This window comes from Leishmania infantum, chromosome 33 (genome assembly GCF_000002875.2).
Source record: "Leishmania infantum JPCM5 genome chromosome 33".
Lineage (NCBI taxonomy): Eukaryota > Euglenozoa > Kinetoplastea > Trypanosomatida > Trypanosomatidae > Leishmania > Leishmania infantum.
Window position 1 is genome coordinate 555,558 of NC_009417.2, and position 23,142 is coordinate 578,699.

Consider the following 23,142-nt stretch of genomic DNA (forward strand, 5'->3'; position numbering starts at 1 on the left):
TACCAAGCCAAACGGAGAACTACAGTATCTCTTGTTTCTTTGCTGGTGTTTTCTCCCTTTTCGTAAGTGTGCATGTGTGTGTGTGTGTGTATGTATTGCGCCTTCTTTATTTCACCTTCTGTTTGTGGACGTCTCGGTCACTTGCTCATTTTTTGTGTGTTCCTCCTCTCAGGTCGCCTTCACTCTCCTATACGATTCCCTAATCCCGCTTCTCCTCCACCCCAAACCCCAGCCCTAACTTATGTTATTTTCCCATCTCTTTCTCTACGGCCGCCCTTCTTTTTCGAGCGTTAAGCTGTCTTCCCTCACCCCATGCTTGCCCCCACTATGCCTTTCTGATTCTCTTGCCCCCCCCTGTGCACTTGCCCTCGCCTTGTGTTCATGTCTTTGTGCGTCTATCGGCACCTATTTCCTCTGTTCACGTCCACTTTCTGTGGTGCTTGTGTGTGTGTGTGTGTGTGTGTGTGTGTGTTTCGTTCATCTTTTCTGTTTGTTCGCCTCCCCTCCCCCTCCTTGATATGCCCGCGTGTGCGTGCGTGTCTGTGTTTGTGGGGTGGGGGATGGAAGCGCGGAAGCTGCTGCAAGACATGTAATGATGCTGGGCCGATCTACCTCGCGAGAGAAAAATAAAGGCGAAAGATGGGAAAAGAGAAGGAGCTATATATGTGTGTGTATGAGGTTCATCTTCCCTCTGTCTTGCCACATCACTCTCCATGCAGCGGATGCATCACCCCTTCCTCCCGTTGTCGCCTTGCAGGCGGAAGCTGACATCGTCGCGTAGCCTCGTGTGCTCTCTTCTCTCTCAGCGTTCTCTCCTTTTGGGGGAGGGGGAAAAAATGACGGATGCATGTGTTCAGAGCCATTTGGCTGCTTTTCTTTGTCTTCCCCTCGTTACAGTGTGCACATTCATCAACACCTTCCAGTATATCGGGGCTGGCCTCCTCCGCCTCTGCACACGCAGACTCCCCTCTTTCGACCAGGAAGCCGTGTGTCTCTCCATTTTTATTCCAGGAAAAAGCAGAGAAGAGAGTTGTTTGATGGCGTCCCCTTTCCTACCCCCTTTCCTGGGACTCTACCCTTTGGGATGTATGTGCTTGTCTGTCTCCTCTGCCAGGATCCCCCTCCTTTGCTCTCCCTCTCTCTCAATTCTCTCGTTCTCGTTACGCAACGCCACACAGCCTCCCTGTTCTCCGACTCCCGCTCTTTCTGTCTGGATATGTGCTCTTTTTTTTTGTTTGTGCGTACGTGTTTTCTGTTCCCTCTCTATCAGTCTTAGTGCGTTGTGCGCACTTTCACTGTTACGTCGCGTGTGCCATTCTTGTCATATTTAGTGATGTCTTTCTGTCGTGAGTGCGCATGCGTCTGTGTGGCGGGCGAGTCCTTTCTCCCTCACGAACGCGCTTGCGACGAGGTCGTCACCCCCTTCACTGATTCAGCCCCCGTCCCCTCCCCCCCCAAATGACCCTTCCCCCTCTTCTCCATAGTGGTGCTTTTTTTCCTTCTCTCCATCTCTTGCCTCTGATTCGTTGAAGTCCCCCTCGCTCGCACTGTTCTTCTTTATCCCCCCCCCTTCCCTTTACTCGTCATCCCGGAGCATGCTCTCTTTCTTCATGCGTTGCGTCTTGTTTTTTGTGGATGTTGTTCTTGAAGAAAAAAAATCATCCGCATTGAATCAGGCTTCAGACTCCTTGGTGCCTCTCCCTCTCTCCTCGCTGTGGGTGCGTGTGCGAGGGCGAGGGTGACTAGGCACGGTTCACTCCATTTTTTCTGTGCTGCCCAGGGGCGCCCTCTCCCTCTCTGTTGCCTCCTTAGAGCATCGATGCGGCGATACACAGCCGAGCTGTGGCCCAATGCATTTGTTTGCCTTTTTTTATTCTTGGTCTTTCTCTTCTCTCCGAGTGTGCGTCACCATTCTGGAAGCTGTAGTGGTGCTTGTCTCATGCTTTTTTACTTTTTTTTCGCTTGTTTGCTTCCCTTCCTACCTCTCTTGCCGGCCGTCTTTCCCTCCTCCTCCCCCCTTTCCGTCCCATCTCCTCTCCTCACGTCTCTGCTACGCATTCGCGTACCGAACTCAGCCGCCTCATCCTCTCTCTTTCTCGTTTGCTTGTTTGTTTTTCATGTTTATTTCGCTTCTTTTACTTGCACAGCCAATACATGCAAGCAGAGAACAGTAGCCAAATAAGTTACTATATGAGCACTTGAGAAGCACGCCACGAAAAGCACGTCATCACTGTCGCCTCCTCCTCACCCCCACACACACACACAATAAAAAAAAACTCAAACAAGCGAACACGATCAATCGTCACCGGGTCCCAAAACGCAAACCAAGTCCCGCAGTTTTGCCAGCTTCGCATCCCTTTAGTGATCGCACCCGCAAATCACTCGCCCATACACGAGCTCATGCTCCCATTTTCTCTGCGTATGTGTGCTTCCCAGCTGCAACCTATGTTTCCCTTTGGCAAACGCTCGATGCACAAGCTTCCACCTCCGCCTCTCCCTCTCGATCCCTTTTTAGAGCACACTGCCCCTCCCCGGGCCATCGGCGTTTTCCTATACGGAAATCCGCCCCCTCCACCGCACCACTGCGCCCCCTCTCCTCTTCTCTCTACGCAGTAGCTCTGCTCTCAGTACCAGCGCCGTCGTTCTCTCTCGGCTTCGCTGCGCTCTCACGCACTCATTAACCTCTCTCGCTTCCTTGGACCTTTTCTACGCTCTGAATTGCTCACCTCCTCTCGCTCCCGCTCGCATATTTGTCTGCTGCTGCTGCTGCCTCTGCTGCTCTTTCTTTGTCGGCCCGAGCAGGCTTTTCTTTTTCCGGCGTTGATGACGAAAAAAACTCGAAGAAACCACATAGAAAGGCAGCGACCTTCAAGAGCTGTATCGATGGGATCCGTAGCGTCTTGCGATCGCCCTCAACTCCCTCTCTGCCTCTGTCCCCTTGACAGCTGCAAGGCACGCTCTCCCGCCTCCTCTAATCGCTTGTGGACCCCTCGCCCACACCTCACACACCGAAGTACTCTGGCCGCGAGTACTCGCACGCACACATATATATAGGGCACACTGCCCACACCTCTCGCACCCCATCAAGAGCGAATGGGGCAGTACACACGCGACGAGTGGTCGCTGTAGCGGCGCTGCTTCGCTGCATAACCCCCGACGCCACGCGTCGAGCTCGGTGTGCGCGTGCCGGGCTCGGGTCTGGATGGGCGGTCGCATGCTCACGGTCTGCGGACCCGATGGCGAGGGGGTCTCCCTCGACGAGCGCACCCGCGTCTCCGTGCAGATCGCACCCGGGGGCACCCGGGGGGACTTGGCGCCTGAGCCAAAGATGACGGCTGCAGGAAGCGCAGGGCTTGTCGGCGCCGGGCACATGTAGCGATGGCAGAGGCAGGCGGCGTAGAAGACGCAGCCACACACCCCTCAGGATACGGCAGGATGCGTGCGCTCAGCAGACAAACTGTGAGTCGCCGTGCCTCGCGGGCGGCTAATGGTGTACGCGGGCAGGGCGAAGGGGTGGTGCACACGAAGGGGTGCGTTGGAGACGTCGACTCGAACTAGCAGCGCGCGAGTAAAATGGCCAGACCAAAGGCCAAGTACAAACCGCTAAACGACCTGGGGAGCATCCCCGACATTCACGGGCATGTGCACACCGCTACTCCCGGTGGCTGGATGAGATCCCAGCACCCCCTCCCCCCTCTGTGTGTATGTGGGGATGTGGATGCGCGTATGTGTGTCTGCCCCTCTCTCAACCCTCTGTCACTGCAGTCTCTCTCTCTCCCCTCCCCTGTTTGCGGTGAATAGCACACACTCTCCTCAGCTATTTTCTTCGTTTTTTTTCTTTTTTTTTGTTTTCGTTGTCCTTTCGTGTCTTTCTTCTCGTTTGGGGGGGAATCGTCTCATCACCTGCGCATCAGTGCTGTGTGTTTCCCGTTCACTCAGCCCCTCTCCCTTTCCTCACGCGTACTCGGTCCGTCACGCACCAGCATACCCCCACCCATAGCCCAACGCCCTCCCTACCTACCCCTTTCCTCCCTTCCCCTTTGAGCACAACCCCCCCCCCTCTTCTTCACTGTCCCACATACCGACCACTCTCTCCGGCCTCGGCTCACACGCGGCACCGACGGATCATCCTGAGAGACTGCTCTCCATTAGGCGGATCGCACATAAAAGGAGGAACAAAGAGGAAGCACGTAAGCCCCCTCAACGTAAACGATTGCACGCAGTCCAGAAAATGTACATGCATCCGATGGGCCAGCCCATGGGCCACCCGCTCGTGCCGCCAACGATCGTGAGCGGCGCCTACCAGGTCAATGCGATTCCCGTCGTGCAACAGCAGTTTGTGTACACGGCACAGCCGATGGTGGCGCCACAGCCCATGATTCAGAGCGTTCCTGCTGCCACGCCAATGTACTCGGTGGCGCCGCCACGTCGGCAGAAGAACAAAGGCAACGCCGTGCTGTTTGTAGGGCAGCTGAACTACGATGTAACGGAGAAGGATGTGCGCGATCTCTTCTCGTACTACGGCCACGTCGTGAACGTTGTGCTTCTGAAGGACACCAAGCGCAACAACGGCAAAGGCGCGTCCACGCAGCCGAAGAACAACAAACACGTCGTCGGCAGCTCCGCCTTCGTGACGTACCCGACGACCGCCGAGGCGGACTTGGCCATCATGTCTCTGCACAACCGTTACTGCATGGACAACCGCGACAAGCCCGTGCAAGTGTCCTACTGCCAGAAGACGGACATCATCTCCGACTTCGGCTACCGCCATGCACTGCAGCTGCACTCCGAGAACCCTGCCAACCCAATCCCTAGCATCACACCTACACCCTCCGTCGCCTACGCCATAAAGTTCGCGTAAAGCATAGAGATAGAACAAAGTGAATCAAGCGAAAGTGGCCACGCGCCTTGTGTGGGGCGGTTTAATGCACTCGACTGCGCGTGGGCATGCAGACTTTTTTTTTCGTTGGCACGTACCTAGGGCGGGCGCAGTGCGGGAAGGCGATTCGCACGATAAAAGGTGAAAAGCACCAGAGAGGCTTGGGGTAAACGTCGTTTAGGAGGCAAGACAATAGTGAGGCGTGCGCATGTGTACGCTACGAAGGCAGCTAGGCGGCAGCGCAGGAGGTGAAACACGCACACGCACACACACACATAGACACGCATATGCACACCCTGCCCCTCTCTTATCTTTCGCAAGCTGTGCATGGGTGCATGCGTGTGGCGCATACCTATTGTTTTATCGCTGCCAGGTTCTCTTTTGCTTGTCTCTTTTCTGTTCCGCATTTTGTGTGTCTGTGTGTGTGTGTGTGTGTGTGTCTTAGCGTTGTCGACCACATCACTCTCTGTCGGAATTTGGCTCCGTGTGCGCGTTCCATCACAATTTTGTGTTTGTCTGCGGCGGAGATCTGCTGCCGATGTTCTCTTCAAGTGTCTTCATTGCCGCCTGGTCCTCTGCTTGTCTCCTCTCCCACTCGCTGCGTCGTTCCCCCTATGCACAGTTGGCCGTGTGCAGGTGTGCCTCTGCCTGTGAGATGGCGAAATGGGCAACGACATATTCAGCGCTCGCTGGGTTGTCGGCGCGTGCATGTATGCGTGAGTGCGTCTTTTTGGGGCCCTCTTGCTCTCCTTTATGATCAAGTGTCGCGCTGTTTGTTGCTGTTTCTCCTCCTCCACTCTCTGAATCAAAGCTGGACGATCACTTTCCCTGTGTTGTGCTTTTCTACCTTCCCATCACCTCGTGAGAGCTTCGGCTGCAGCTCACCCTCACTCTCTCGTCTTCCCTCCTTTCTCACAATCAGCCTCGCAACTTTTCCCTTTTCTCCGTGGTTTGGTTTTCGTCCCTCTCTCTTTTCCTCTTTACACAAACTCGTAAAATAAACCCAGAAAAAAAACTGTGCAGAATCGTGTGTGTGTGTGTGTGTGTGTGCATGTGTATGTGCGTCCCTGTGTTTGTGTGTGTGGTTGCCATACCGTTGTTTGCTCTTTTTTTTTCCGCTGGCTTCATTCTTGCTTCCCCTCCTTTGTGTGTGTGTGTGTGTGCGTGTGTCTGCGTGCGTGTTTGTGGCTCTTTTCGTTTTCATTTTCTCTGTCCTCCTGCTGGGACAACAGAAGTCTGAGAGTCATACACACTGGCGTGGCGCGCACGTACGCAGAGGCCCCGCCCCACCCCGCCCACCTGCCCCTCACTAACCCGCTCAGCGGGCTTGCATCAACGAAAGTGGGGGAGAACGCTGGAAGTGGAGGCACATTGATTTTTTTGTCCTCCTCATCTTCCTCGCTTCCCTCTTTTGTTTCTCGTTTTCTGCTTTTTTTGCGTTCTTTCTTTGCGTTTTGTTGCTCCCCATCACCATGTGCCGCTTTCTTGGTTGCCTTGTGTTCGCTTCTCTTTGCTGTTTGTGTTGTCGGAGTCGTTGGCGTGTTTCACACAGGCACAGCGAAATGCTTCTTTGTTGTTGTTGTTCGTCGTTGTTGTTTGCTTGTTTTGTTTGCGCGTAACAATGCAGGAAGCACCCTTGCTCATGACCGCATATAATGTTATCTTTCCGTTGCCTGTCTCTTCTTCTACCCCTTTTGCGTGTGTGAGTGTGTGCGTGTGTGTGTTGTTTTCGCTGGTCATTTTCTTCTTTGTTGTTGTTGGTCTTCCTCTTGTTTGGTTTTCTCTCTTTCCTTCGTGGTCTAACACGCATTGCAGTATGGGCTCTGTCGTCGTTGTTGTTTTGCTGACATGTGCGCGACGGTGGCACGCTTGTGTTTTCCGTTGTTCGTGTATGCCTTCCACATCTCTCTCCCTCTATATATATATATATGTCTCTCTCCCTTACTCTTTCGCTCGCACCTTTTCACTTGCCTTGTCAGCTCCTCTGGTTCGTTTTTTGTTTGTTTTCTTGCTTTGCTGTCGTCTTCTTTTCTATTTATTATTGTTTGGTTTGCTTGTTTTCGCCCCGTTTCATTTTTGTGTCTCTCTCTCCCCTTTCCCCCCCCTCCCCCTTTATGGTTTGTTTTTCACTGATTTCGGCTTCACTTTGCTGTCGATAGATACAAAGAGAGCAACGAAAAAAAAAACCAGTAAAGTGCACTGTACCTCTACTTGCCTGGTGTGTGTGTGTGTGTATTCCTCTGTTTGTTTTGTTCCTCGACCCTCTTCTTTTCCTTTGTTGTTGCTGTCTCCTGTTACCGTGCTTTCCACGTCGTTGCCGTTGGTGTGTGTGTGTGTGTGTCTTTTTCTTTATGCTTTGTTCCCCTTTTGTGTTTTGATTGTTTTTCCCCTCTCCTGTGAACTAGTTTCAGGTGCGTCTCAGTTGCGCCTGTGTGTGCATGGGTGTGCGCGTGATGTGGATGTAAACCATCACCCACTCCCCTTTCCAGGTGGTCGCATCACTGTCATTCATGCTTTTTTTTTCTTTTCCATCGTTTGTGTGTTCCTTTACTGGTTTTCCCCCTTTGCCGAGCACCTTTACCCACTCGTCTCTTGCGGAAGCTGCTTGCCTTCTCTGTCTGTGTCTCCGCGTGGTCTATAGGTATTCTGATGTCGCTCATCCGTTGCCTTTCCTTCCAGCGTTCTTTGTATACCGCTGCTCTTTGTTTTTTTTTGCTTTGCTGTGTTGGCCCCTCATGTTTGTGGTTGCCGTCTCTGTCTTTGTTCTTTTAAGTCGTTTCTCTTCATCTTGTTTTTTGTTTTTGTTTTCTCTCCGTCTTCCGCTATCGCCGCGTGTGTAATGTGTTTCTTCGTCGCCGCTTTACTAGTACGACCCTAGCGTTCTTACTCGCGAGAGCGCTCCTCATACATGGAGAGAGACGCGGAGTATCATCCCGCACACGCATGAGGTCTGTCCCGACAAGACCAAAAGGGCTCGTCTTAAAGATCCCCACAGATGCGCACCATGCGTGCAGAAGCATGCCTACGCACACACACGCACAAATACAATGCGCGAACAGAAGAATGCAGGCGTGACCTCACAGAAAGAGGTGAAGGTACGAGTATATGAAGTACGTCGCACTCTGAAGTGCACGAGGTTTGATGTCGCCACAGTGTCTCTTGTCTTGACTCCTTTCCCTCTCTCCGCCGCGCACGCGATAGATTTCTATTACTTGATCACACGCTTCGTTTTCGCGTTATCTACTCCCTTGTCGGTTTCGTTGAACCTGTCGTTTGTCTTCATGCTGTTTCGCTTGCTGGTTTCTCTCTTTTCTGTCTTCGCTTATTCTTCTCTAAGATACATCTACACGATGGTGCTCAGCTCGTGCTCCTCTTCCGTTTTCTTGTCTGTATGCCTCTTCTCTATCTTTTTGCTTTGTTTGCTTGTTTCTTGTATTTGTTTCGGCGCATCTTCTCCCCGTTGTTGCGTTCATTGCATTTTGTGTCTTCTCTCTCCTTCTGTCTACTTCTTCGCCCTCCTCCTCCCCACCCACCACCCCACCGGGCCCCTCACGTTTTCACTTCTCCCCGCTCTTTTTTCTTTTCTCCCACCCACCTATCTCTTGCTCCTCTTCCCTCCTTTCCCACTTAAAGCTGAGTCTTCTTTACGTGTGCGTGCATTGCGCGTACTTGTGCTTGTTTATTTGTTTTATTATCTCAGCGGGAAGGGAGTGTCGGTGTGTAAGTCCTTTTCGTTGCGTGGCGACGGCGCTGTCGTCACAGCCATCGGCACCAACTCCACATGTGCACGTTAGGAGCGTCTTTGTGGGCTTTTTGTGTGCATGTATATGTGTGCCGCCCGAGAGTCGATGCACCAGCTCACACTCCGGCTCCTCTCCCTCCCTCCCGGCGCGCCGTCTTCCGTCGTTTTTCTCCTTTCAGTGGTTGCTGTTGTTAACGTTTTGCCGTTGTCGCTAGACAAGAGTGCGTCAACAAGGTGTTGTCACCGCTTTACTTTTTTGACAAAGAGACACAGCGAGGTAAGATAAAAGGGCGCGGACAACGCAAAACTCGGTATACGGATAAGCAGCACACGGCTACGTTCCCCCTTTTGTTTCATCTCAGCGCCTCCTGCCAACACGCTCACTCACACGGAATCAGCCACATAATCCTCCGAAAAACGGATCAGGGAGCAAAGAACAAAAAAGGCAGTGAAAGTGGAAAGCGGATCCCTCTCCTTTCTTCTTTCCGGTAGAGGAGGGCGAGAGGAACCGCGGCTGCGGAAGCGGAGCAAGAGAGCCGGAAGGGCAGGAGGGAGAGATTGGGCGAGGAAAAACAGCATGAGCTGGAAGCGGGGGGGGGGGCGATGAGAACGCTTTTTATTCACCCAGCCCAACCCCGCTGACCCCGCCCTTGCTCCCCCCCTCCATTCTCCTGGCTTGCACCTACTTTCCATAAAACTACTACTAGCGATTGCCTGACCGCCATTAGAAGCTCATATTACCTACCCCCTGTCTTATGTCGAATCTCTTGTTTGTCTTGTTTGAGTTGTCCCAGGGCCACCACCACTATCACCACCACCCCATCACTGCCGCCACCAACCCCACGCATCTTGGAAAAGCCAGGGGAGCAATGTGGCATCGAGTGCTGTTGGAAATGCGGTTTCACGTGTTTTTTTCTTTCTCAGAGCGTATGCGTGCGAGTGAGTGTGTGTGTGTGCGTGTGTCCGGGTGCATATTTTTTTCCTTTTTTAAACTGCGTACTTCGTTCTCTTCTTTCCTCTTCCCTTTCCGTTTTCGAGTGTTCGACTCCCTCTCCTCTCTCTCCCGTTTCTAGTACTGAAGCCCGTGTCTACTGCATTTTGCTTTCCTCGCTCTCTTTTTTTTTTAGCGGCAAGGCACGTATGTGCACACGTGCGGATGTCAGCGGTGTACACAAGAAGGAAAGGGCGAGGTGTGTCTTCTGCCTTTCTTCCCTCTTCCTTACCCCTCCCCCTTTCCTTAGTCACCGCTGCTCTCGATGTTGATTAGAGGGATCCCTCCTTCCTTGACAAGCCCACGTACGCGCACGCCTGCGTCCTTTTTTTTTCTCCTCACTTGTGTCCCTCAAAGCTCCCGGGTTGGTCTGCCTCCTCGCCTTTCCCACACCTTGTGTGAGTCTTTTTCTTCGCCGGCGTTGCCGAGTTGTCTGCGTTTCTCTTTTCCTTCTCTCAGTTACCACTGAAGCCACGCATTCATCATGGCTGCCGTTACGCGGACGGAGCTTAGCACCGCGAAGCACCTCTTGCTCTTGCTCTTCCCCATTGTGCGGACAATAGCAGGGAGAGCGGAAGGAGAGACCGGGAACGCGAGCGTGTGTGTGTGTGTGCGCGCGCCAGCAGTAAACAAATTCGAAATAGACACGAAGAGATCCCCTCCCTCTCCCAACACTCACACAAAAAAAGCACCAGCAAATAGTCGAAGCAAAGACCAGGTCAATCGAATTGCTTCTTCCTCGTCGTGTGAGGGAGGCTTTTCTTTATGTGCGTGGTTTGTGTGCTATTGAAGTGCTGCACTTTCAGGTGGAAGTGCCGTACTCCGCGTCTGTCTATCCACGCGGAGAGCGGGCAAAAAAAAAACGAAAGACACATGCATGTACTCGGTGCTCTGGAAATAGCAGCAAATGGAAAGAAGGGTGCGGAGGCCTTTGTGAAGCTGGTGAAGGGGAACAACACGGCAGAAGTAGTGGAGCCGATAGAAAGAAGAGATGAAAAGCGCCTTGGGCACTTGTCGCTGCACGTAAAGTGAAGCACACAGAGAAGGTGTCAGCGTCAACGATATTATCAGTGCATTCACACCCTTCCCTCTCCTCACGGTCTCCATGATGTTCCTGGCAGTTCCCGCTAAGGCCCCTCTGCCTCCCCACCACCCACCCGCCCCACTTCGATACTCTTCCCGGTGCTGACTCTTCGTGGACGGGGAGGGGGTCGTCTTTTGCTGTTGCTGTTCCTGCGTCCTGCGTCTCCGTCTCCTGTGTGTTTGTGTGTTTTCCTCTAGTTCCCACATCTCTCAGTCTCTTCTTTTTTCATTTCCATCTTGCACCTTTTATGTTCTCTCTCTTTTTTCCTTGTGAAGGAAAACACCGCCTGTATTCGTGTATGTGCGTGTGCGTGTGCATGTGTGTGTACGTGCAACTGTATCCTGTGTTAGTATTCAGGTGCCGAGCTCTTTGCCTGTCCTGCCTTGCCTATGTCGCTCTACTCGTTTGCGTGTATGTGTGTGTATCTGTGCCTGTTGTGTTATCTTTGTGTGTGTGTGTGTCCCCCACCCCTCTCCCTCTCGCTCCCCCTCCCCCACCCCTGCCACTGCACCCCACCCCACTCTTTATTTTTCCTTCCTGATCTTTTTTGTTTGGTTTTGCCAAATCTCTCTCTTTCGCCCTTCTCTTTTCGTTGTCGTGGTTTGTTTGTGCTTTTCTGTATAGATCCCCTCTCCGATGCTTTCCCCTCTTTTTTCTTTTTGTTTTTGTTTTGCGCCCTGTATCCCTTATTTCTTTTTTTTCTCCGTTTGTCTCTCCCCGGATGCGTCTTTGGGGAGTCCTGTATCATTGCAACCGTTTCTTGCAGTGTGCTCGTTTTCCTTGTGTGCAGTATCGGTGTTTATCCAGCACAAGTCCGCTGTCTTTTTTTTTATTTCTCTTTTTTTTTCTTTAGTTCGTTTATCTGTTGATGATGTGTGGGTGTTTTGTGCCTATGTTCGCTTGTGTATGGGTGTGTATGTAGGTGTGCCTGTCTCTCTGTCTGTCTCTGTCGCTGGCCCCGCCCGCCCCCCCCCCTCTTCTCCCGCTTATCCACCTCATCCCTCACCACCTGTACTTCAAGGTTGTGTCTCCTCACTCCCCCTCTCTATCTTATACTAGCAAGGCACCATCACCCACCAACACCGCCACCGCCCCTACAAATCAGACGTGCATGTTTCTGTATTATGTGTGCGGCGGCCACTCCCCGTCTCCGTTTTTCTTCTTGATTGTTTTCCACTTGTCCATCGATCAAATGCGGCCTTCTTGTGGCTGCGGTTTTTGCTTGGCTCTCTCGCCATTGAGAGAATACGCGCGCAAGCGTGTGTGTGTGTGTGTGTGCAGCAGCTGCAAGAACAAGGAGGAGGAGCAAAGGAAAGGGAAACAAGAGCATGAACGAAAACGAAGGAGAAGCGCGAACAGAAAAAGGCGCCGGCAAAGCACATTTCTCTTGCGCCCTTCTTCTTTTTATCGTTTTTTGTCTTCCCTCTCTCCTCTACCGCCTCGAAGGCGAAGGTTACATGAAATTGTACGTCCGTGCGATGCACTCACACACACACACACACACACACACACACACATTCTGTGCACAAACGCAAGCATAAGCACTTTACCCTCCTTCATACCGCAGGTAGCGATGCGAAGGGGGGTACGCTGGTGGTCAGTGGATGTTGCCGATGTTTGTTTTCTGTTTCTTTTGGCCGCTGTATTTTTGTTTTCATAAGTGAAGTCAGAAAAAAAAATGGAAGAGTCGCAAGTAAACACACATGGTCCATGACGCGATGCCAGCTGGTTCTCTGGAAACCTAATGCTAAACGTGAATCTCTTCCCTACCTTTCTGTGTGGATGTAGATGCAGACGTATTTCAACACCCAAAACGAAGCAAGCGACAAAAAGCCGTTTGTGTTTGTCTCCCCCACCTCTTTTTTTTTCACCTTCCTCTTGCTCTTTCTTCTTTTTTTATGGTTCATGCAAGTTCATTGCTCGTTACCGCGTACATGTCGACTGTCTTGTCCATCTCGCTCTCTGTTTATGGCGTTATATGTAAGCGAGTGCTTACTCTTTCTCCGGTGTTTTCCCCCTTTGTTTTCGTCCCTCATCAACTCTGTGTGTGTGTGTGTGTGTGTGTGTGTGTGATCGGCTTTAACAATCTCATCTGCACTTTTTTGTCACACTTGTGTGTTTTTTTTTGTGTGTGTCTTTCTCATCAACCCTCTTACGAGTGGATTGCAACCTCGGAGTCCTCGGCGTGTTTTCGATTTTGCTGTTTTAGCGTTTCGGTGCGTGGGTCTGCAGCTTGCGCGTTCTTATCTGTGGTCTTCTCATCGACGCACAGGAGCTCAGGCAGACACACATGCGCGAAGAGGCATCATCCTTTTCGCTTCATCCCTCCTCACTTCCTCTTCTTCCTTCTATTTCTTTTGTTGTTGTTTTTCGTTTCACCTGCAACAAACAAGCGCCAACAACATGGAACACAGACGCGCAGATGCGCCTACACCAGTAAGGAGGAGTAGTGATGCGCTTCTTTTTGGTTTTTTTCTTGAAGAGGAAGAACAGGAAGATCTCCGCTAAGCACACGGCCTGATTCGAAGTCAGACGTCTCGTCCTAGACGACGAGGTTTTAGCCGTAGCGCGATAGAGGTAGCTGAGCTGTGGATGTGTGCTTCTGTTTGTTGACTCGTTCGTGATACAATGGCACGTTGACGGGAAAAAAGGGAGAAGGAAAGGGATGTGAAGAAAACTCTGACCAGATCCCCCTCCCCCTCTTCTGAATACGTTTGGTTTTTCGCTTTTACGTGTGCTCTTTGCTCTTGTATTTATATATATATATACATGTATGTATCTGTGTGCGCCGATAAGGAAGCAAAAAAAAAAAAACAAAAGCCGGCGCATAGGGGTTCGTGTGCACGATTTTGCGCTCTGTGATGTGTGCCGTGTAATTTGCCAAGCACGAATCGAGACAAAACAAACCTCTTTTTTCTTGTTTTTTCTTCCCTCAACCTCCCTCCTTCTCCCCCCTCAAACCTTCACAAAACTAAAAAAAAAGAGAAAGAGATGTGGAGACCACCAAGAGCGGCAAGGCTTTTTCCCCTTTCGCGTATTTGATTACTCTTTTCTTTGTTTTTTTTTTCGGCTCCCTTCCTCTCTCGCAGTCTCTCTCTCTCTATCACTCATCACCGCTCTGCTTCACTTCTGTGTGTGCGTATGTGTGTCCGTGGCTTTCCTTCGCTGTCGATGTCGGGCTACGCCTCATTATGAAAGAGGATACTGACTAGTCTTCGCCTCTCACTTTCTCTGCCTTGTTTTCTCCCCACGAACTTCATGGCGTCGTCGTGTCCGCAGAGACGTCCGCAGTTTGCTGCCTTTTCTCTTTCCTTTTTTCTCTTTGGTTACTCGCTGCCTTTGAGCACATCTGTCTGCCTCCAAGCCGCATCCATTTTTGTGTGTGTTTGTGTGTTATGTGGTGTGTGTGTGTGTGTGTGCATGTGCTTGCATGATGCGCATTGGTCTGCAAAGAACAGCTGAATTCACTGTTAGCGTGCCGAGAAGCGAGTGTATCTAGAGCTTCTATTCCTGCCTTTGGCTCAAACGTTCCACAGAAACGACAGCACCAGGCCGTGCTAGTTTACCCAGCCGCGCGTGGCAATCCCAGTCGGCTCTGTTGTGCTTGCCGCCCCTCTTCCTCTCCTCCCTCCTCCATGTGCGCGTTATACACACACACGCACATACACATACACACGTGCGCATCTATGTAACCGGAACCATCGACACCACTCTCCTCCTCCTGCGTCTCCCTCTCCTCCCCTTTGCCATCCTTACCAGGAAACGGCCTGCAGCTCGCTGTCTCAGCCTTTGCCCTGCCAGTCTTCCGTTTTTCGTAGCACCTCCGCTACGCATTCTCAGACATCGCCAGCGCTCGCTAAAGGTGTCGCAAGGAACTCGGCGGCGAAGGAAAAAGAGATGCGCTACCACACACGAGCGTGTGAGCTACTCCAAGGAGATCTGTCCTCGTGCCGACAGCCATGTGATGCTCCATAAACAAATGGCGGGAATAATAACTGGCTTGTCGCGGTGAAGCACCACTGCCTTCTCCTCCCCCCCCGTCTTCGGCGAAGACAGGCGCGTCACCTTACCCGGTCAAACGTGCGGAGCTGACGTTACATCCGTGGATGGACGTAAAAAAACCGAAGTCTCTTGCTCAGGCAGAGCCAAGACGGCAAAGCCGCAAGGAATGCAGAGGCTTGAATCAACGGCAAAGAGCCGCGGCGCTTTCCTCCTCGTATCGCCGATCGCGGCGTGCCTCCTTTTTGCGCTGAAGATAAAAAGGCCGAGCGCGCCCAAACTGTCGGATCCGTCGCCATACGGAGCTGCAGGGGGCGAAAGGCTGGGGCCCTTCAACTGGAACGCTTTCCCGGACACCCCGGGGGGTCACAAAGCAGCCTTTTGATGGATTCGTGCGGCGATTGTAAATTTTCCCCGCACCCACCCCCCCCCCGACCTGGCCGCCCCAACGGCAGGTTAAAAGCCCCCTCCCACACCCCACAGAGCACAGGCAGCACCGAAGGCGGCGCCGGTGGCGACATTTATTCCCCCGCTCACCAGGCCAAAGCCAAGGGGCTGTTGTAAGGCCGCGGTTGCGCTGGGGCAGTGCGCGATGCTAGCGGCGAGAACGCCACCGCGCCTGACAGAGCCAGCGCAGACCCGAGTTTCCACCAAGCCGCCAATTGTGACGGTGCGCTGTTTTGCCGCCGCGGCGGACCTTGGGGGGAGGGGGGCGGCGGAAAACATGCAGACCACAAACCCGGGGAGACGGCGCAAGCTCGAAGTCGACCGAGCGACAAAAAGCCGAGCAACACCCCGTGCCGCTGAGCGCCCCGTGCGTGGGGCGGCACGTGATGCACACATGGATACACTACACTGTAGAACTGTCGTTTCTCTGACGGCGCTGCGGCCCCCTGTCCCCTGTCTCCTTCCCCCACCCCCGCGCGCGCCGCGTCATCGAGGTCTTCGTGTACCCCGTGCGCCCCCACTCGTGGCACACACATGGGGAATGGTCAAGACCGAGAGACGCCACCGCCGCGCACCACGCGCAGTCCCATTTCGCTCGTCCCGCTCCGCACCGTTGAGCTGCCGTCGATGAACAATGGGCCGAGACCTGCGCGCGCCCCGCTAGACACCCTGCCCCCGTCCCCTCGTGCGCGCCGCCGCACACATGATGAGACTCTTTTTTTTTCGCTGCCGCTGAGCGCCCCGTGCGTGGGGCGGCACGTGATGCACACATGGATACACTACACTGTAGAACTGTCGTTTCTCTGACGGCGCTGCGGCCCCCTGTCCCCTGTCTCCTTCCCCCACCCCCGCGCGCGCCGCGTCATCGAGGTCTTCGTGTACCCCGTGCGCCCCCACTCGTGGCACACACATGGGGAATGGTCAAGACCGAGAGACGCCACCGCCGCGCACCACGCGCAGTCCCATTTCGCTCGTCCCGCTCCGCACCGTTGAGCTGCCGTCGATGAACAATGGGCCGAGACCTGCGCGCGCCCCGCTAGACACCCTGCCCCCGTCCCCTCGTGCGCGCCGCCGCACACATGATGAGACTCTTTTTTTTTCGCTGCCGCTGAGCGCCCCGTGCGTGGGGCGGCACGTGATGCACACATGGATACACTACACTGTAGAACTGTCGTTTCTCTGACGGCGCTGCGGCCCCCTGTCCCCTGTCTCCTTCCCCCACCCCCGCGCGCGCCGCGTCATCGAGGTCTTCGTGTACCCCGTGCGCCCCCACTCGTGGCACACACATGGGGAATGGTCAAGACCGAGAGACGCCACCGCCGCGCACCACGCGCAGTCCCATTTCGCTCGTCCCGCTCCGCACCGTTGAGCTGCCGTCGATGAACAATGGGCCGAGACCTGCGCGCGCCCCGCTAGACACCCTGCCCCCGTCCCCTCGTGCGCGCCGCCGCACACATGATGAGACTCTTTTTTTTTCGCTGCCGCTGAGCGCCCCGTGCGTGGGGCGGCACGTGATGCACACATGGATACACTACACTGTAGAACTGTCGTTTCTCTGACGGCGCTGCGGCCCCCTGTCCCCTGTCTCCTTCCCCCACCCCCGCGCGCGCCGCGTCATCGAGGTCTTCGTGTACCCCGTGCACCCCCACTCGTGACTGAAGCAGCTGAGGCGCTGGCGTTCTCTGGCGTGTCTTGGGGGAAATAGGTGTGCCAGCTGTTTTGGCTTCTACATCGTTCCCAAGGCGAGAGATGATGATTCATCAGCGATGGTGGTGAGCTCAGAGGCGCGGGTACCTGCTTCGATACGGCAATGGTGGACGGGTCGGGAAAAAGGCAGAGGTGTGAGTTTTGATGTTGCCGCATGACGATGTAGAGACGTTACATTAACGGTCGTGCTTTGCGCCACGGGTTCTCCGTTACAAGCCTTTTTTTGTTGTCCTCCTGCACGCATGGCGGATTCATTCAAAGGAGGGACAGCGGATAAGGGGAAGATATCGTGCGCATGTGTGGACGAAAACCCAAAGATATGTGTGGGAGGTTTGCTTATTCTTTACCGACGAAGAGAACCTCTGCGTTTTTGCATGCCTTTCTCGGCTGCAGAACTCCTGGCATGTCAGTTGACCTGTAGATGCATGCAGAGACACTAGCACGCCCGCGAACTGCGGAAAAGACACGTGAGAAACGGAAATAAATGTCTGAACGGGAGAGGGGTAATGGGTCGTGCGTGGGCTTGATAGCAGCATTCTTCAGCCCTCCACCCCCCCCCCAATCTCCCGTGTTGTCTTTTCTGCCACCCGAATCCTGGCGGAAACGACGCAGCGCTGCCTGCGGCGCTGCGATCCCTGATCGATGCTGCGCCGCCCTCTCGAGGCCCACGCTCACATGTGCAATAACCATGACCCTCTTCCTTCATTTCACACTCACATACACTGTCACTCTACCTGTTCATTCCTGATTTACATGCAAACATCACACACACACACACACACAACCGCGCATGCGGCACCGGTAGATCCCTCGTCATTCTCCCTCCCGTTTTCTCTCTCGTTTTCTCCTTTTCAAGCTCCTTTTGCCTTTTCCTCCTCTTTGTTTGTCCTTTTCAGGCTTAGCTCGTCCATCTACGTGCCCCAACTCTCCCCCGACTCTGCAAGACTCTCTCCCTGACTGACCTCTATCCCCTCACTCTCGTCGTTTTACTTCTCCTTTTCCTTCTCCATCTGTCGGTGTGATTCTTTGTTCTTCGTTTGTCTTTTTCTTCGCGCTCAATACCGTTGTGATTTTCGTTTTTTGTGCTTGTTCTCCCCCCACCTACCCACCCACACGCCCACCCTCTCCCCCTTTTCTGTGCCTTCTGCCGTTGTCTGCTCAGCTGCATACGTGTGTATCGGTGTGTACGCGCAGGGTCGTCGGAAGAAGAAACGAAAATAAGGAAGAGAGAGAAGGAAACGTCGGTGGTTTTTTGTCGTGTTTTTCTCTACTCCGCCACTTCCACGCGTCTTCATTTCGGTGTTTTTCTCCCCTTTTTTGTTTGTCTTGCGCTCTCGTTCCTTGAGAGTCTTTCTTTCTGTTTTGTTGATGGTGTGCGGAGCGTCCTACCGTGTTCCCCCACCCCTCACTCTCCCTTCTCTTCGCTCGTGTGAACGTCCGCGCGCGTAGCCGAGCGAAGATCTCTCTTGGGAGCAAACGAAAAGCACGAAGGAACCAGCAAGAGAAAGAAAAAGAGCAAGCAAGCAGGGCACGCGCCGCCTAGGGTGGTCCACGCCTTGCGGTTGCTTTTTTGTTTTCTTTTTCGAGGCACTTTTTTCTCATCCTTCTCACAATACGTGTTCTGATACGGTTGCTCACTTCTGTTGCCGCTACAGTTACCCCCTTTCCCCCTGCCTTCCATTTTCTTCTTTGATCGATATTGGCGCGGTCGGGCATCACTGACATCACTAGTCACACCAGAGTTCATTCTCTCGAAGCCACAAACAGGAAAGACGCAACCGCGCCACGCTACTCGCTCCTTCCGCGTACTCTTGTACTCGCATCCAGGTTCTCATTGATACTGTGGCATCGCACGACGCTCCTTTACCGGCAGCAGAGCAGAAGCAAAAGGAAAAAGGGAACCACAGCATCCAGAGGGAAAACAGCAACCAAGTGAGAGGGTCTCAACGCAAGTGACACGGCGAGAGCTTAACGGCAACACGAATGGAAAGAAACGCAACCGACAGCCCCCTCTCTCGCACGTAGACGCGCATACGCACCAAGAAAACACGCCGCCCACGAAGACATTCATCGCTCTGGCTCCCTCGCCCGTCAGTGCTGCTCTCCTCTGGTTCACTTGTACGGGTCTACCTTCATTCGTCTCCGCGGGCCATTCTTCTTTCTCCTTCTCTTGCGGTCTTTTCCCACTGAGAAGAGGTCAGAGACACACATACACGCGCGCACGCACGCCAAAACGAGTGTCTAGTCCGCAGTCAACCACCGAAAGCGAAAGAGGGGAAAGCCTTTTTTTTGGTGTTGCTGTTGAAAACGGTAAGGAAAAGGGAGAACAGGACGGTGGGTAGAGAGATCAAGACAACGTCGTATCACGCACATCGCTCAGCACACCCCCACCTCCACCATTACTCGAAAAGGAATCTGTGGCCGCGTGCTGGCGCCTGCGTGTTAGCTGTCTTTGCCTGCTGCGGTGGCTCCTCTCAACGCTATAACTCAAAGAGCTAGCGCCTCACTCATTTGCAACCACCACGCCACGCGGCTCTTCTGAGACGACGAAAAAGGCGTAGGCGTTTATACGCCTCTCCTTTGCGTTAGCGTGTTCAACTTACGCGCCCCCCCCACACGCACACATCACCCCTCCGCCACCACCACACGCCACACAGCCACTCCCATTCGGAATTCGTTTGTTTTTTTTGCGTTTCTTCTGTCTTTTTCCCTTTTTCTCTAGCAATCCTCGAGACGAGAAAGGTACAATTAAACCCGATCAGCTCTCTGCAAGTCCTCTGTTTTTGTTTGTCTGCTCTACCTTGTCATCTTTTTCTGTGTGTGCGTGTGTCAGTGCGTTTGGCGCAGTTCCCGTGAGTGTTACCGTTTGGAGTGGTGTAGCAGCCCCCTGTTTCACTTTGCGCTTTCCTTCCCAAAACACCTCGTCTTCCTTGTGCCCCCTCTCATCTCGATTTCGCGCGTGCACTCTCAGTCTCCCGCCATCGCTTTCTTTGTCGTTGGTGTTTCTTTGGCAGCTCTCGAGTTAGCGTTTTGTGTGTGCGTGTGTGTGTGTGTGTGTGTGTGTGTGTGTTTGCGTGTGTATGTACGCCCACATCTACCCATTTCCTTTCCCTCCATTTCTTTGTTGTTTGTTTGTTGTTTTGGCTTGATCTCTCCGCTCCACTCCCACCCCCTTGTCTTTCGACTTCTCTCTGCGAGAATCAAAGGGGCTGTGTACATAGTATACTGCAGATATACATCAATACCCTTGTTTTCTGTGTAATTTACCGAAGTCGTTTTTCTTGTTCGATTTTTTGACGTGCACGTCTTTTCTCCACCCCCTCCTCTCTCTAGCCGTTCTTGTTTTCTTGTTGGGGCGTGTGCGCTTCCTGTTTCCTCTTTTTACTTTGTGCACTCTCTCTCTCTCTTTTTCTTCGTCTCCCCCTTCGCTTTCTTACGGTTTCTGCGTTGTGTGCGTCTGTGCGTGCACGTCTCTGTGCTTCTTTGATTCCCTCATTTTGTTCGACACCTTGTTCAGGCGCTCCCTCGCCTTGTTTTTTCTCCGTCTGTGTTTTTGCGTTGTTAACTTTTCGTTTTCCTTCGTTCTTCTCCGTCTGTCGTGAGTGTTACCTCGGTGTTGCTGTTGTTCCTTCCCTTCAGTACCCCCCCCCTTCATTCTTCTCGTGCCTTCCCCCTCCCCACTTCCTCTCTCTCGGTAGCGTGTGTTTGTTCTCTCCTGTTTGCTGCGGTTCTCGTGCTTGGTTTGTGACTCCTTCGTTTTCGTGCGTGTATTTTGTGCTTGTGTGTTTGCTTTCTGCTTGATGTTTTTTTGCTAGTTTGAAACTTTCCGCGCCTCATCTCTCTTCTTTCACTCGTTCTCTTTGCGTGAGTGCGCGTTGGACCTGCTTCTCCTTTTCTCTCCACCCCTCCCCCTCCTCCCACGCAGTAAATCAAGCCCCACCACCGCACTGATCTCCTGACATCTCTTTTTTGTTGTTGTTCTCTTTCAGTGAACCATTGATTAGCTTACTTGCCGTCCCCCCCCCCTCCCCTCTCCCGACTCGCTAATCTTTTCCAGATTGAGTTCTCTTTCTTTCCTTGCTCTTCCTTCCTATCTCTATCTTTTTTGTTTCGGTTTGGTTTGGGTGTTGTCGTTTGCTTCGCTGGTCTTGTGAACCCTCGTCATCGTTTTTCGTGTTCCGGTTTCGTCGGCACCATAAACACACACACACACACCACCCACCCCCTCGGAGCCCATCGTTCTTCCCCTTCAACTTTAAGATCGTACGGGTTTTACTCCATCGCACACCCAGACTTCCACAGACCAACAAACCACAACTCTCGCTCTCTCCCTCGCGTGATCTTAACGCACCGACCTCACGCCACAGAAGCGGAGTGCATCGTGAAATAAACAAGTAAACAGAAAGATGGCGCAACTGTTTGTCGGCCAGCTCCCTTTCAGCAAGTTCTTCCCCGACGATCTGCTGGACCTCTTCCGGCCATACGGGAATGTGATTGCGCACCAACTGCACATCCACCAAGGCAACGCCTTTGTCACCTATCCCACAACGGACGAAGCAGACCGCGCCATCCAGGCGCTGCACAGCAAGTGCTCCCTCGGCACACGCAGCCAGCCGATCCAAGTGATGTACTCGAAGGGGACACGCCTCATTTCGGCCTTTGGTCTGCACCACCGCTCCGTCTGCCTCTCCCGCAACAAGGATCGCCAGCGGAGCAAGGAGGCGAGTGCGACAGCCGGTGGTGCCACAGACGATGACGCGCTGCTGAACGAGGTATCCAACCTCAACTCCTCATCCTCTAAGAACGTCATTCTCACGCCACTTATGTGCACAGCTGGTGGTGCTGGTGGTGCTGGTGGCAGCGAGGAGCCGAATACGAGCTTTACCACGCTTTTCAGCAGCTACGGCGACCTTAGCGGAAAGAGCGAAATCTCTGGTGAAGAAGATGGCCGCCAGCCCAACGGTGTACACGGCGCCGTAGCTTCTTCGAACGCCTTTCTCCAACAGCAGAAGCCTCCGTCGTATCCGGTCGGTGCAGACCCGCTGGTATACAGTAGCGCTATGGGGTGGCAAATAGCTCGTCAATCACTGGTGGCGAGCACAGCTACAACTCCGCTGACTTCGGTGATTAGCAACGGCGCTACCACGCCCATGTCGGACTTGATCAACCCCTCCGCTCCTGCGCCTGCACCGACGCCTGTGACATACGTCATGATGCCGAACTCCGGCAATTCGATGCCATGTGTGATGCCGCTGTACTACGCCCTTCCCGCCTCCACAAGTGCGGCGATCGCGCAGCAACAACAACGGCAGCAACAGGCCTTAGCTTCGGCGTTGGCGTCTTACAATGCGCGTGCGGCCCCAGTCCAGATCGCATATCTCCCCATCACGCCGCAGTAGGTTCGAGGCTGCAGGCACACGTGCCCTTCGCTCACCGCCCTTGCTTGATTCCATCCTCTTTGCCCTGGCACACACGCATTGATGGCTGCGGTCCTCTTGCTTGTCAGACGGTCTGCCTAAGTGTGTGTGCTTGCGTATATATCAGTATTTGTGTGTACGCGTGCCGGTGTCTGATCTGATGTGCGTTTTTCTCCATGGGGATCGGCGTGCTGGGTCAAAGCAAAGCCTCCCTTTCTGTGAGTGCGCGCGTTTTGTGGGGGTATGGGGGAGTGCGGTTGCGGATGACGGTTGCCGGATGCCTCCTTCCCCCTCCTCCCCTCATCTCGTTCGTCTCTGCTTCTCCCTCTGCTCTCAGCGGTCGGTGGTGCTCCAAACGAGATGAGAGAGACAAGAAGTCGTAAAAAAGGAGAGACGGTAAGACATGATCATAATAAACCCTCTTCTCCTCCCCTACCTCCTCTGACAGTGCTGCTTGCTTCATCTCTAAATGCATGTATTTGCCTGTGTGTTCTTGCTAGCATGCCTTTTCTTGCATCCATATGTACGCTACCTTTCACTTCCTCACCTTATTTTCTTGCTTTGCCCATTTGCCTTGTTTTTTTTTCTGCTTCTCATCTGTCCCTCTCCCTCTTCTCCCCTCACCCTCGCGCCTCACGCAGTCCAGGTATCATCGCTGTCGAGGTGCAGGCGAGAAACATAAGGAGCACTACCACTAGGCGACCTGAGCGCGCGGATCGAAAAGGAAGGCTCTCTGGTGTGTCTTTCGCCTACCACATGCTTTTGCACAGAACAACATCGAAGTCGCTTAGCACCCCTGCATATGCACACGCGTGTGTTTTCACGTCTGCTCGTGTGCTGTCTGCGGCTTTGAGGGATTCTTTTCTCACACTGTGC

The 23,142-nt window shown here is 53.4% G+C and overlaps 2 protein-coding genes across 2 annotated transcripts; both read left to right on the top strand.

The window, feature by feature from the left end:
• Positions 1 to 4,231: 4,231 nt before the first annotated feature.
• On the top strand, positions 4,232 to 4,861 carry LINJ_33_1540 (conserved hypothetical protein; the record flags this gene model as incomplete). The annotated part of the gene is made up of 1 exon (XM_001468199.1): positions 4,232 to 4,861. The coding sequence occupies one exon, from the start codon at positions 4,232 to 4,234 to the stop codon at positions 4,859 to 4,861; it is 630 nt and encodes a 209-aa protein (XP_001468236.1).
• A 16,394-nt stretch (positions 4,862 to 21,255) lies between these two features.
• On the top strand, positions 21,256 to 22,248 carry LINJ_33_1550 (conserved hypothetical protein; the record flags this gene model as incomplete). Its single annotated transcript, XM_001468200.1, has 1 exon — positions 21,256 to 22,248. The coding sequence occupies one exon, from the start codon at positions 21,256 to 21,258 to the stop codon at positions 22,246 to 22,248; it is 993 nt and encodes a 330-aa protein (XP_001468237.1).
• Positions 22,249 to 23,142: the final 894 nt, after the last annotated feature.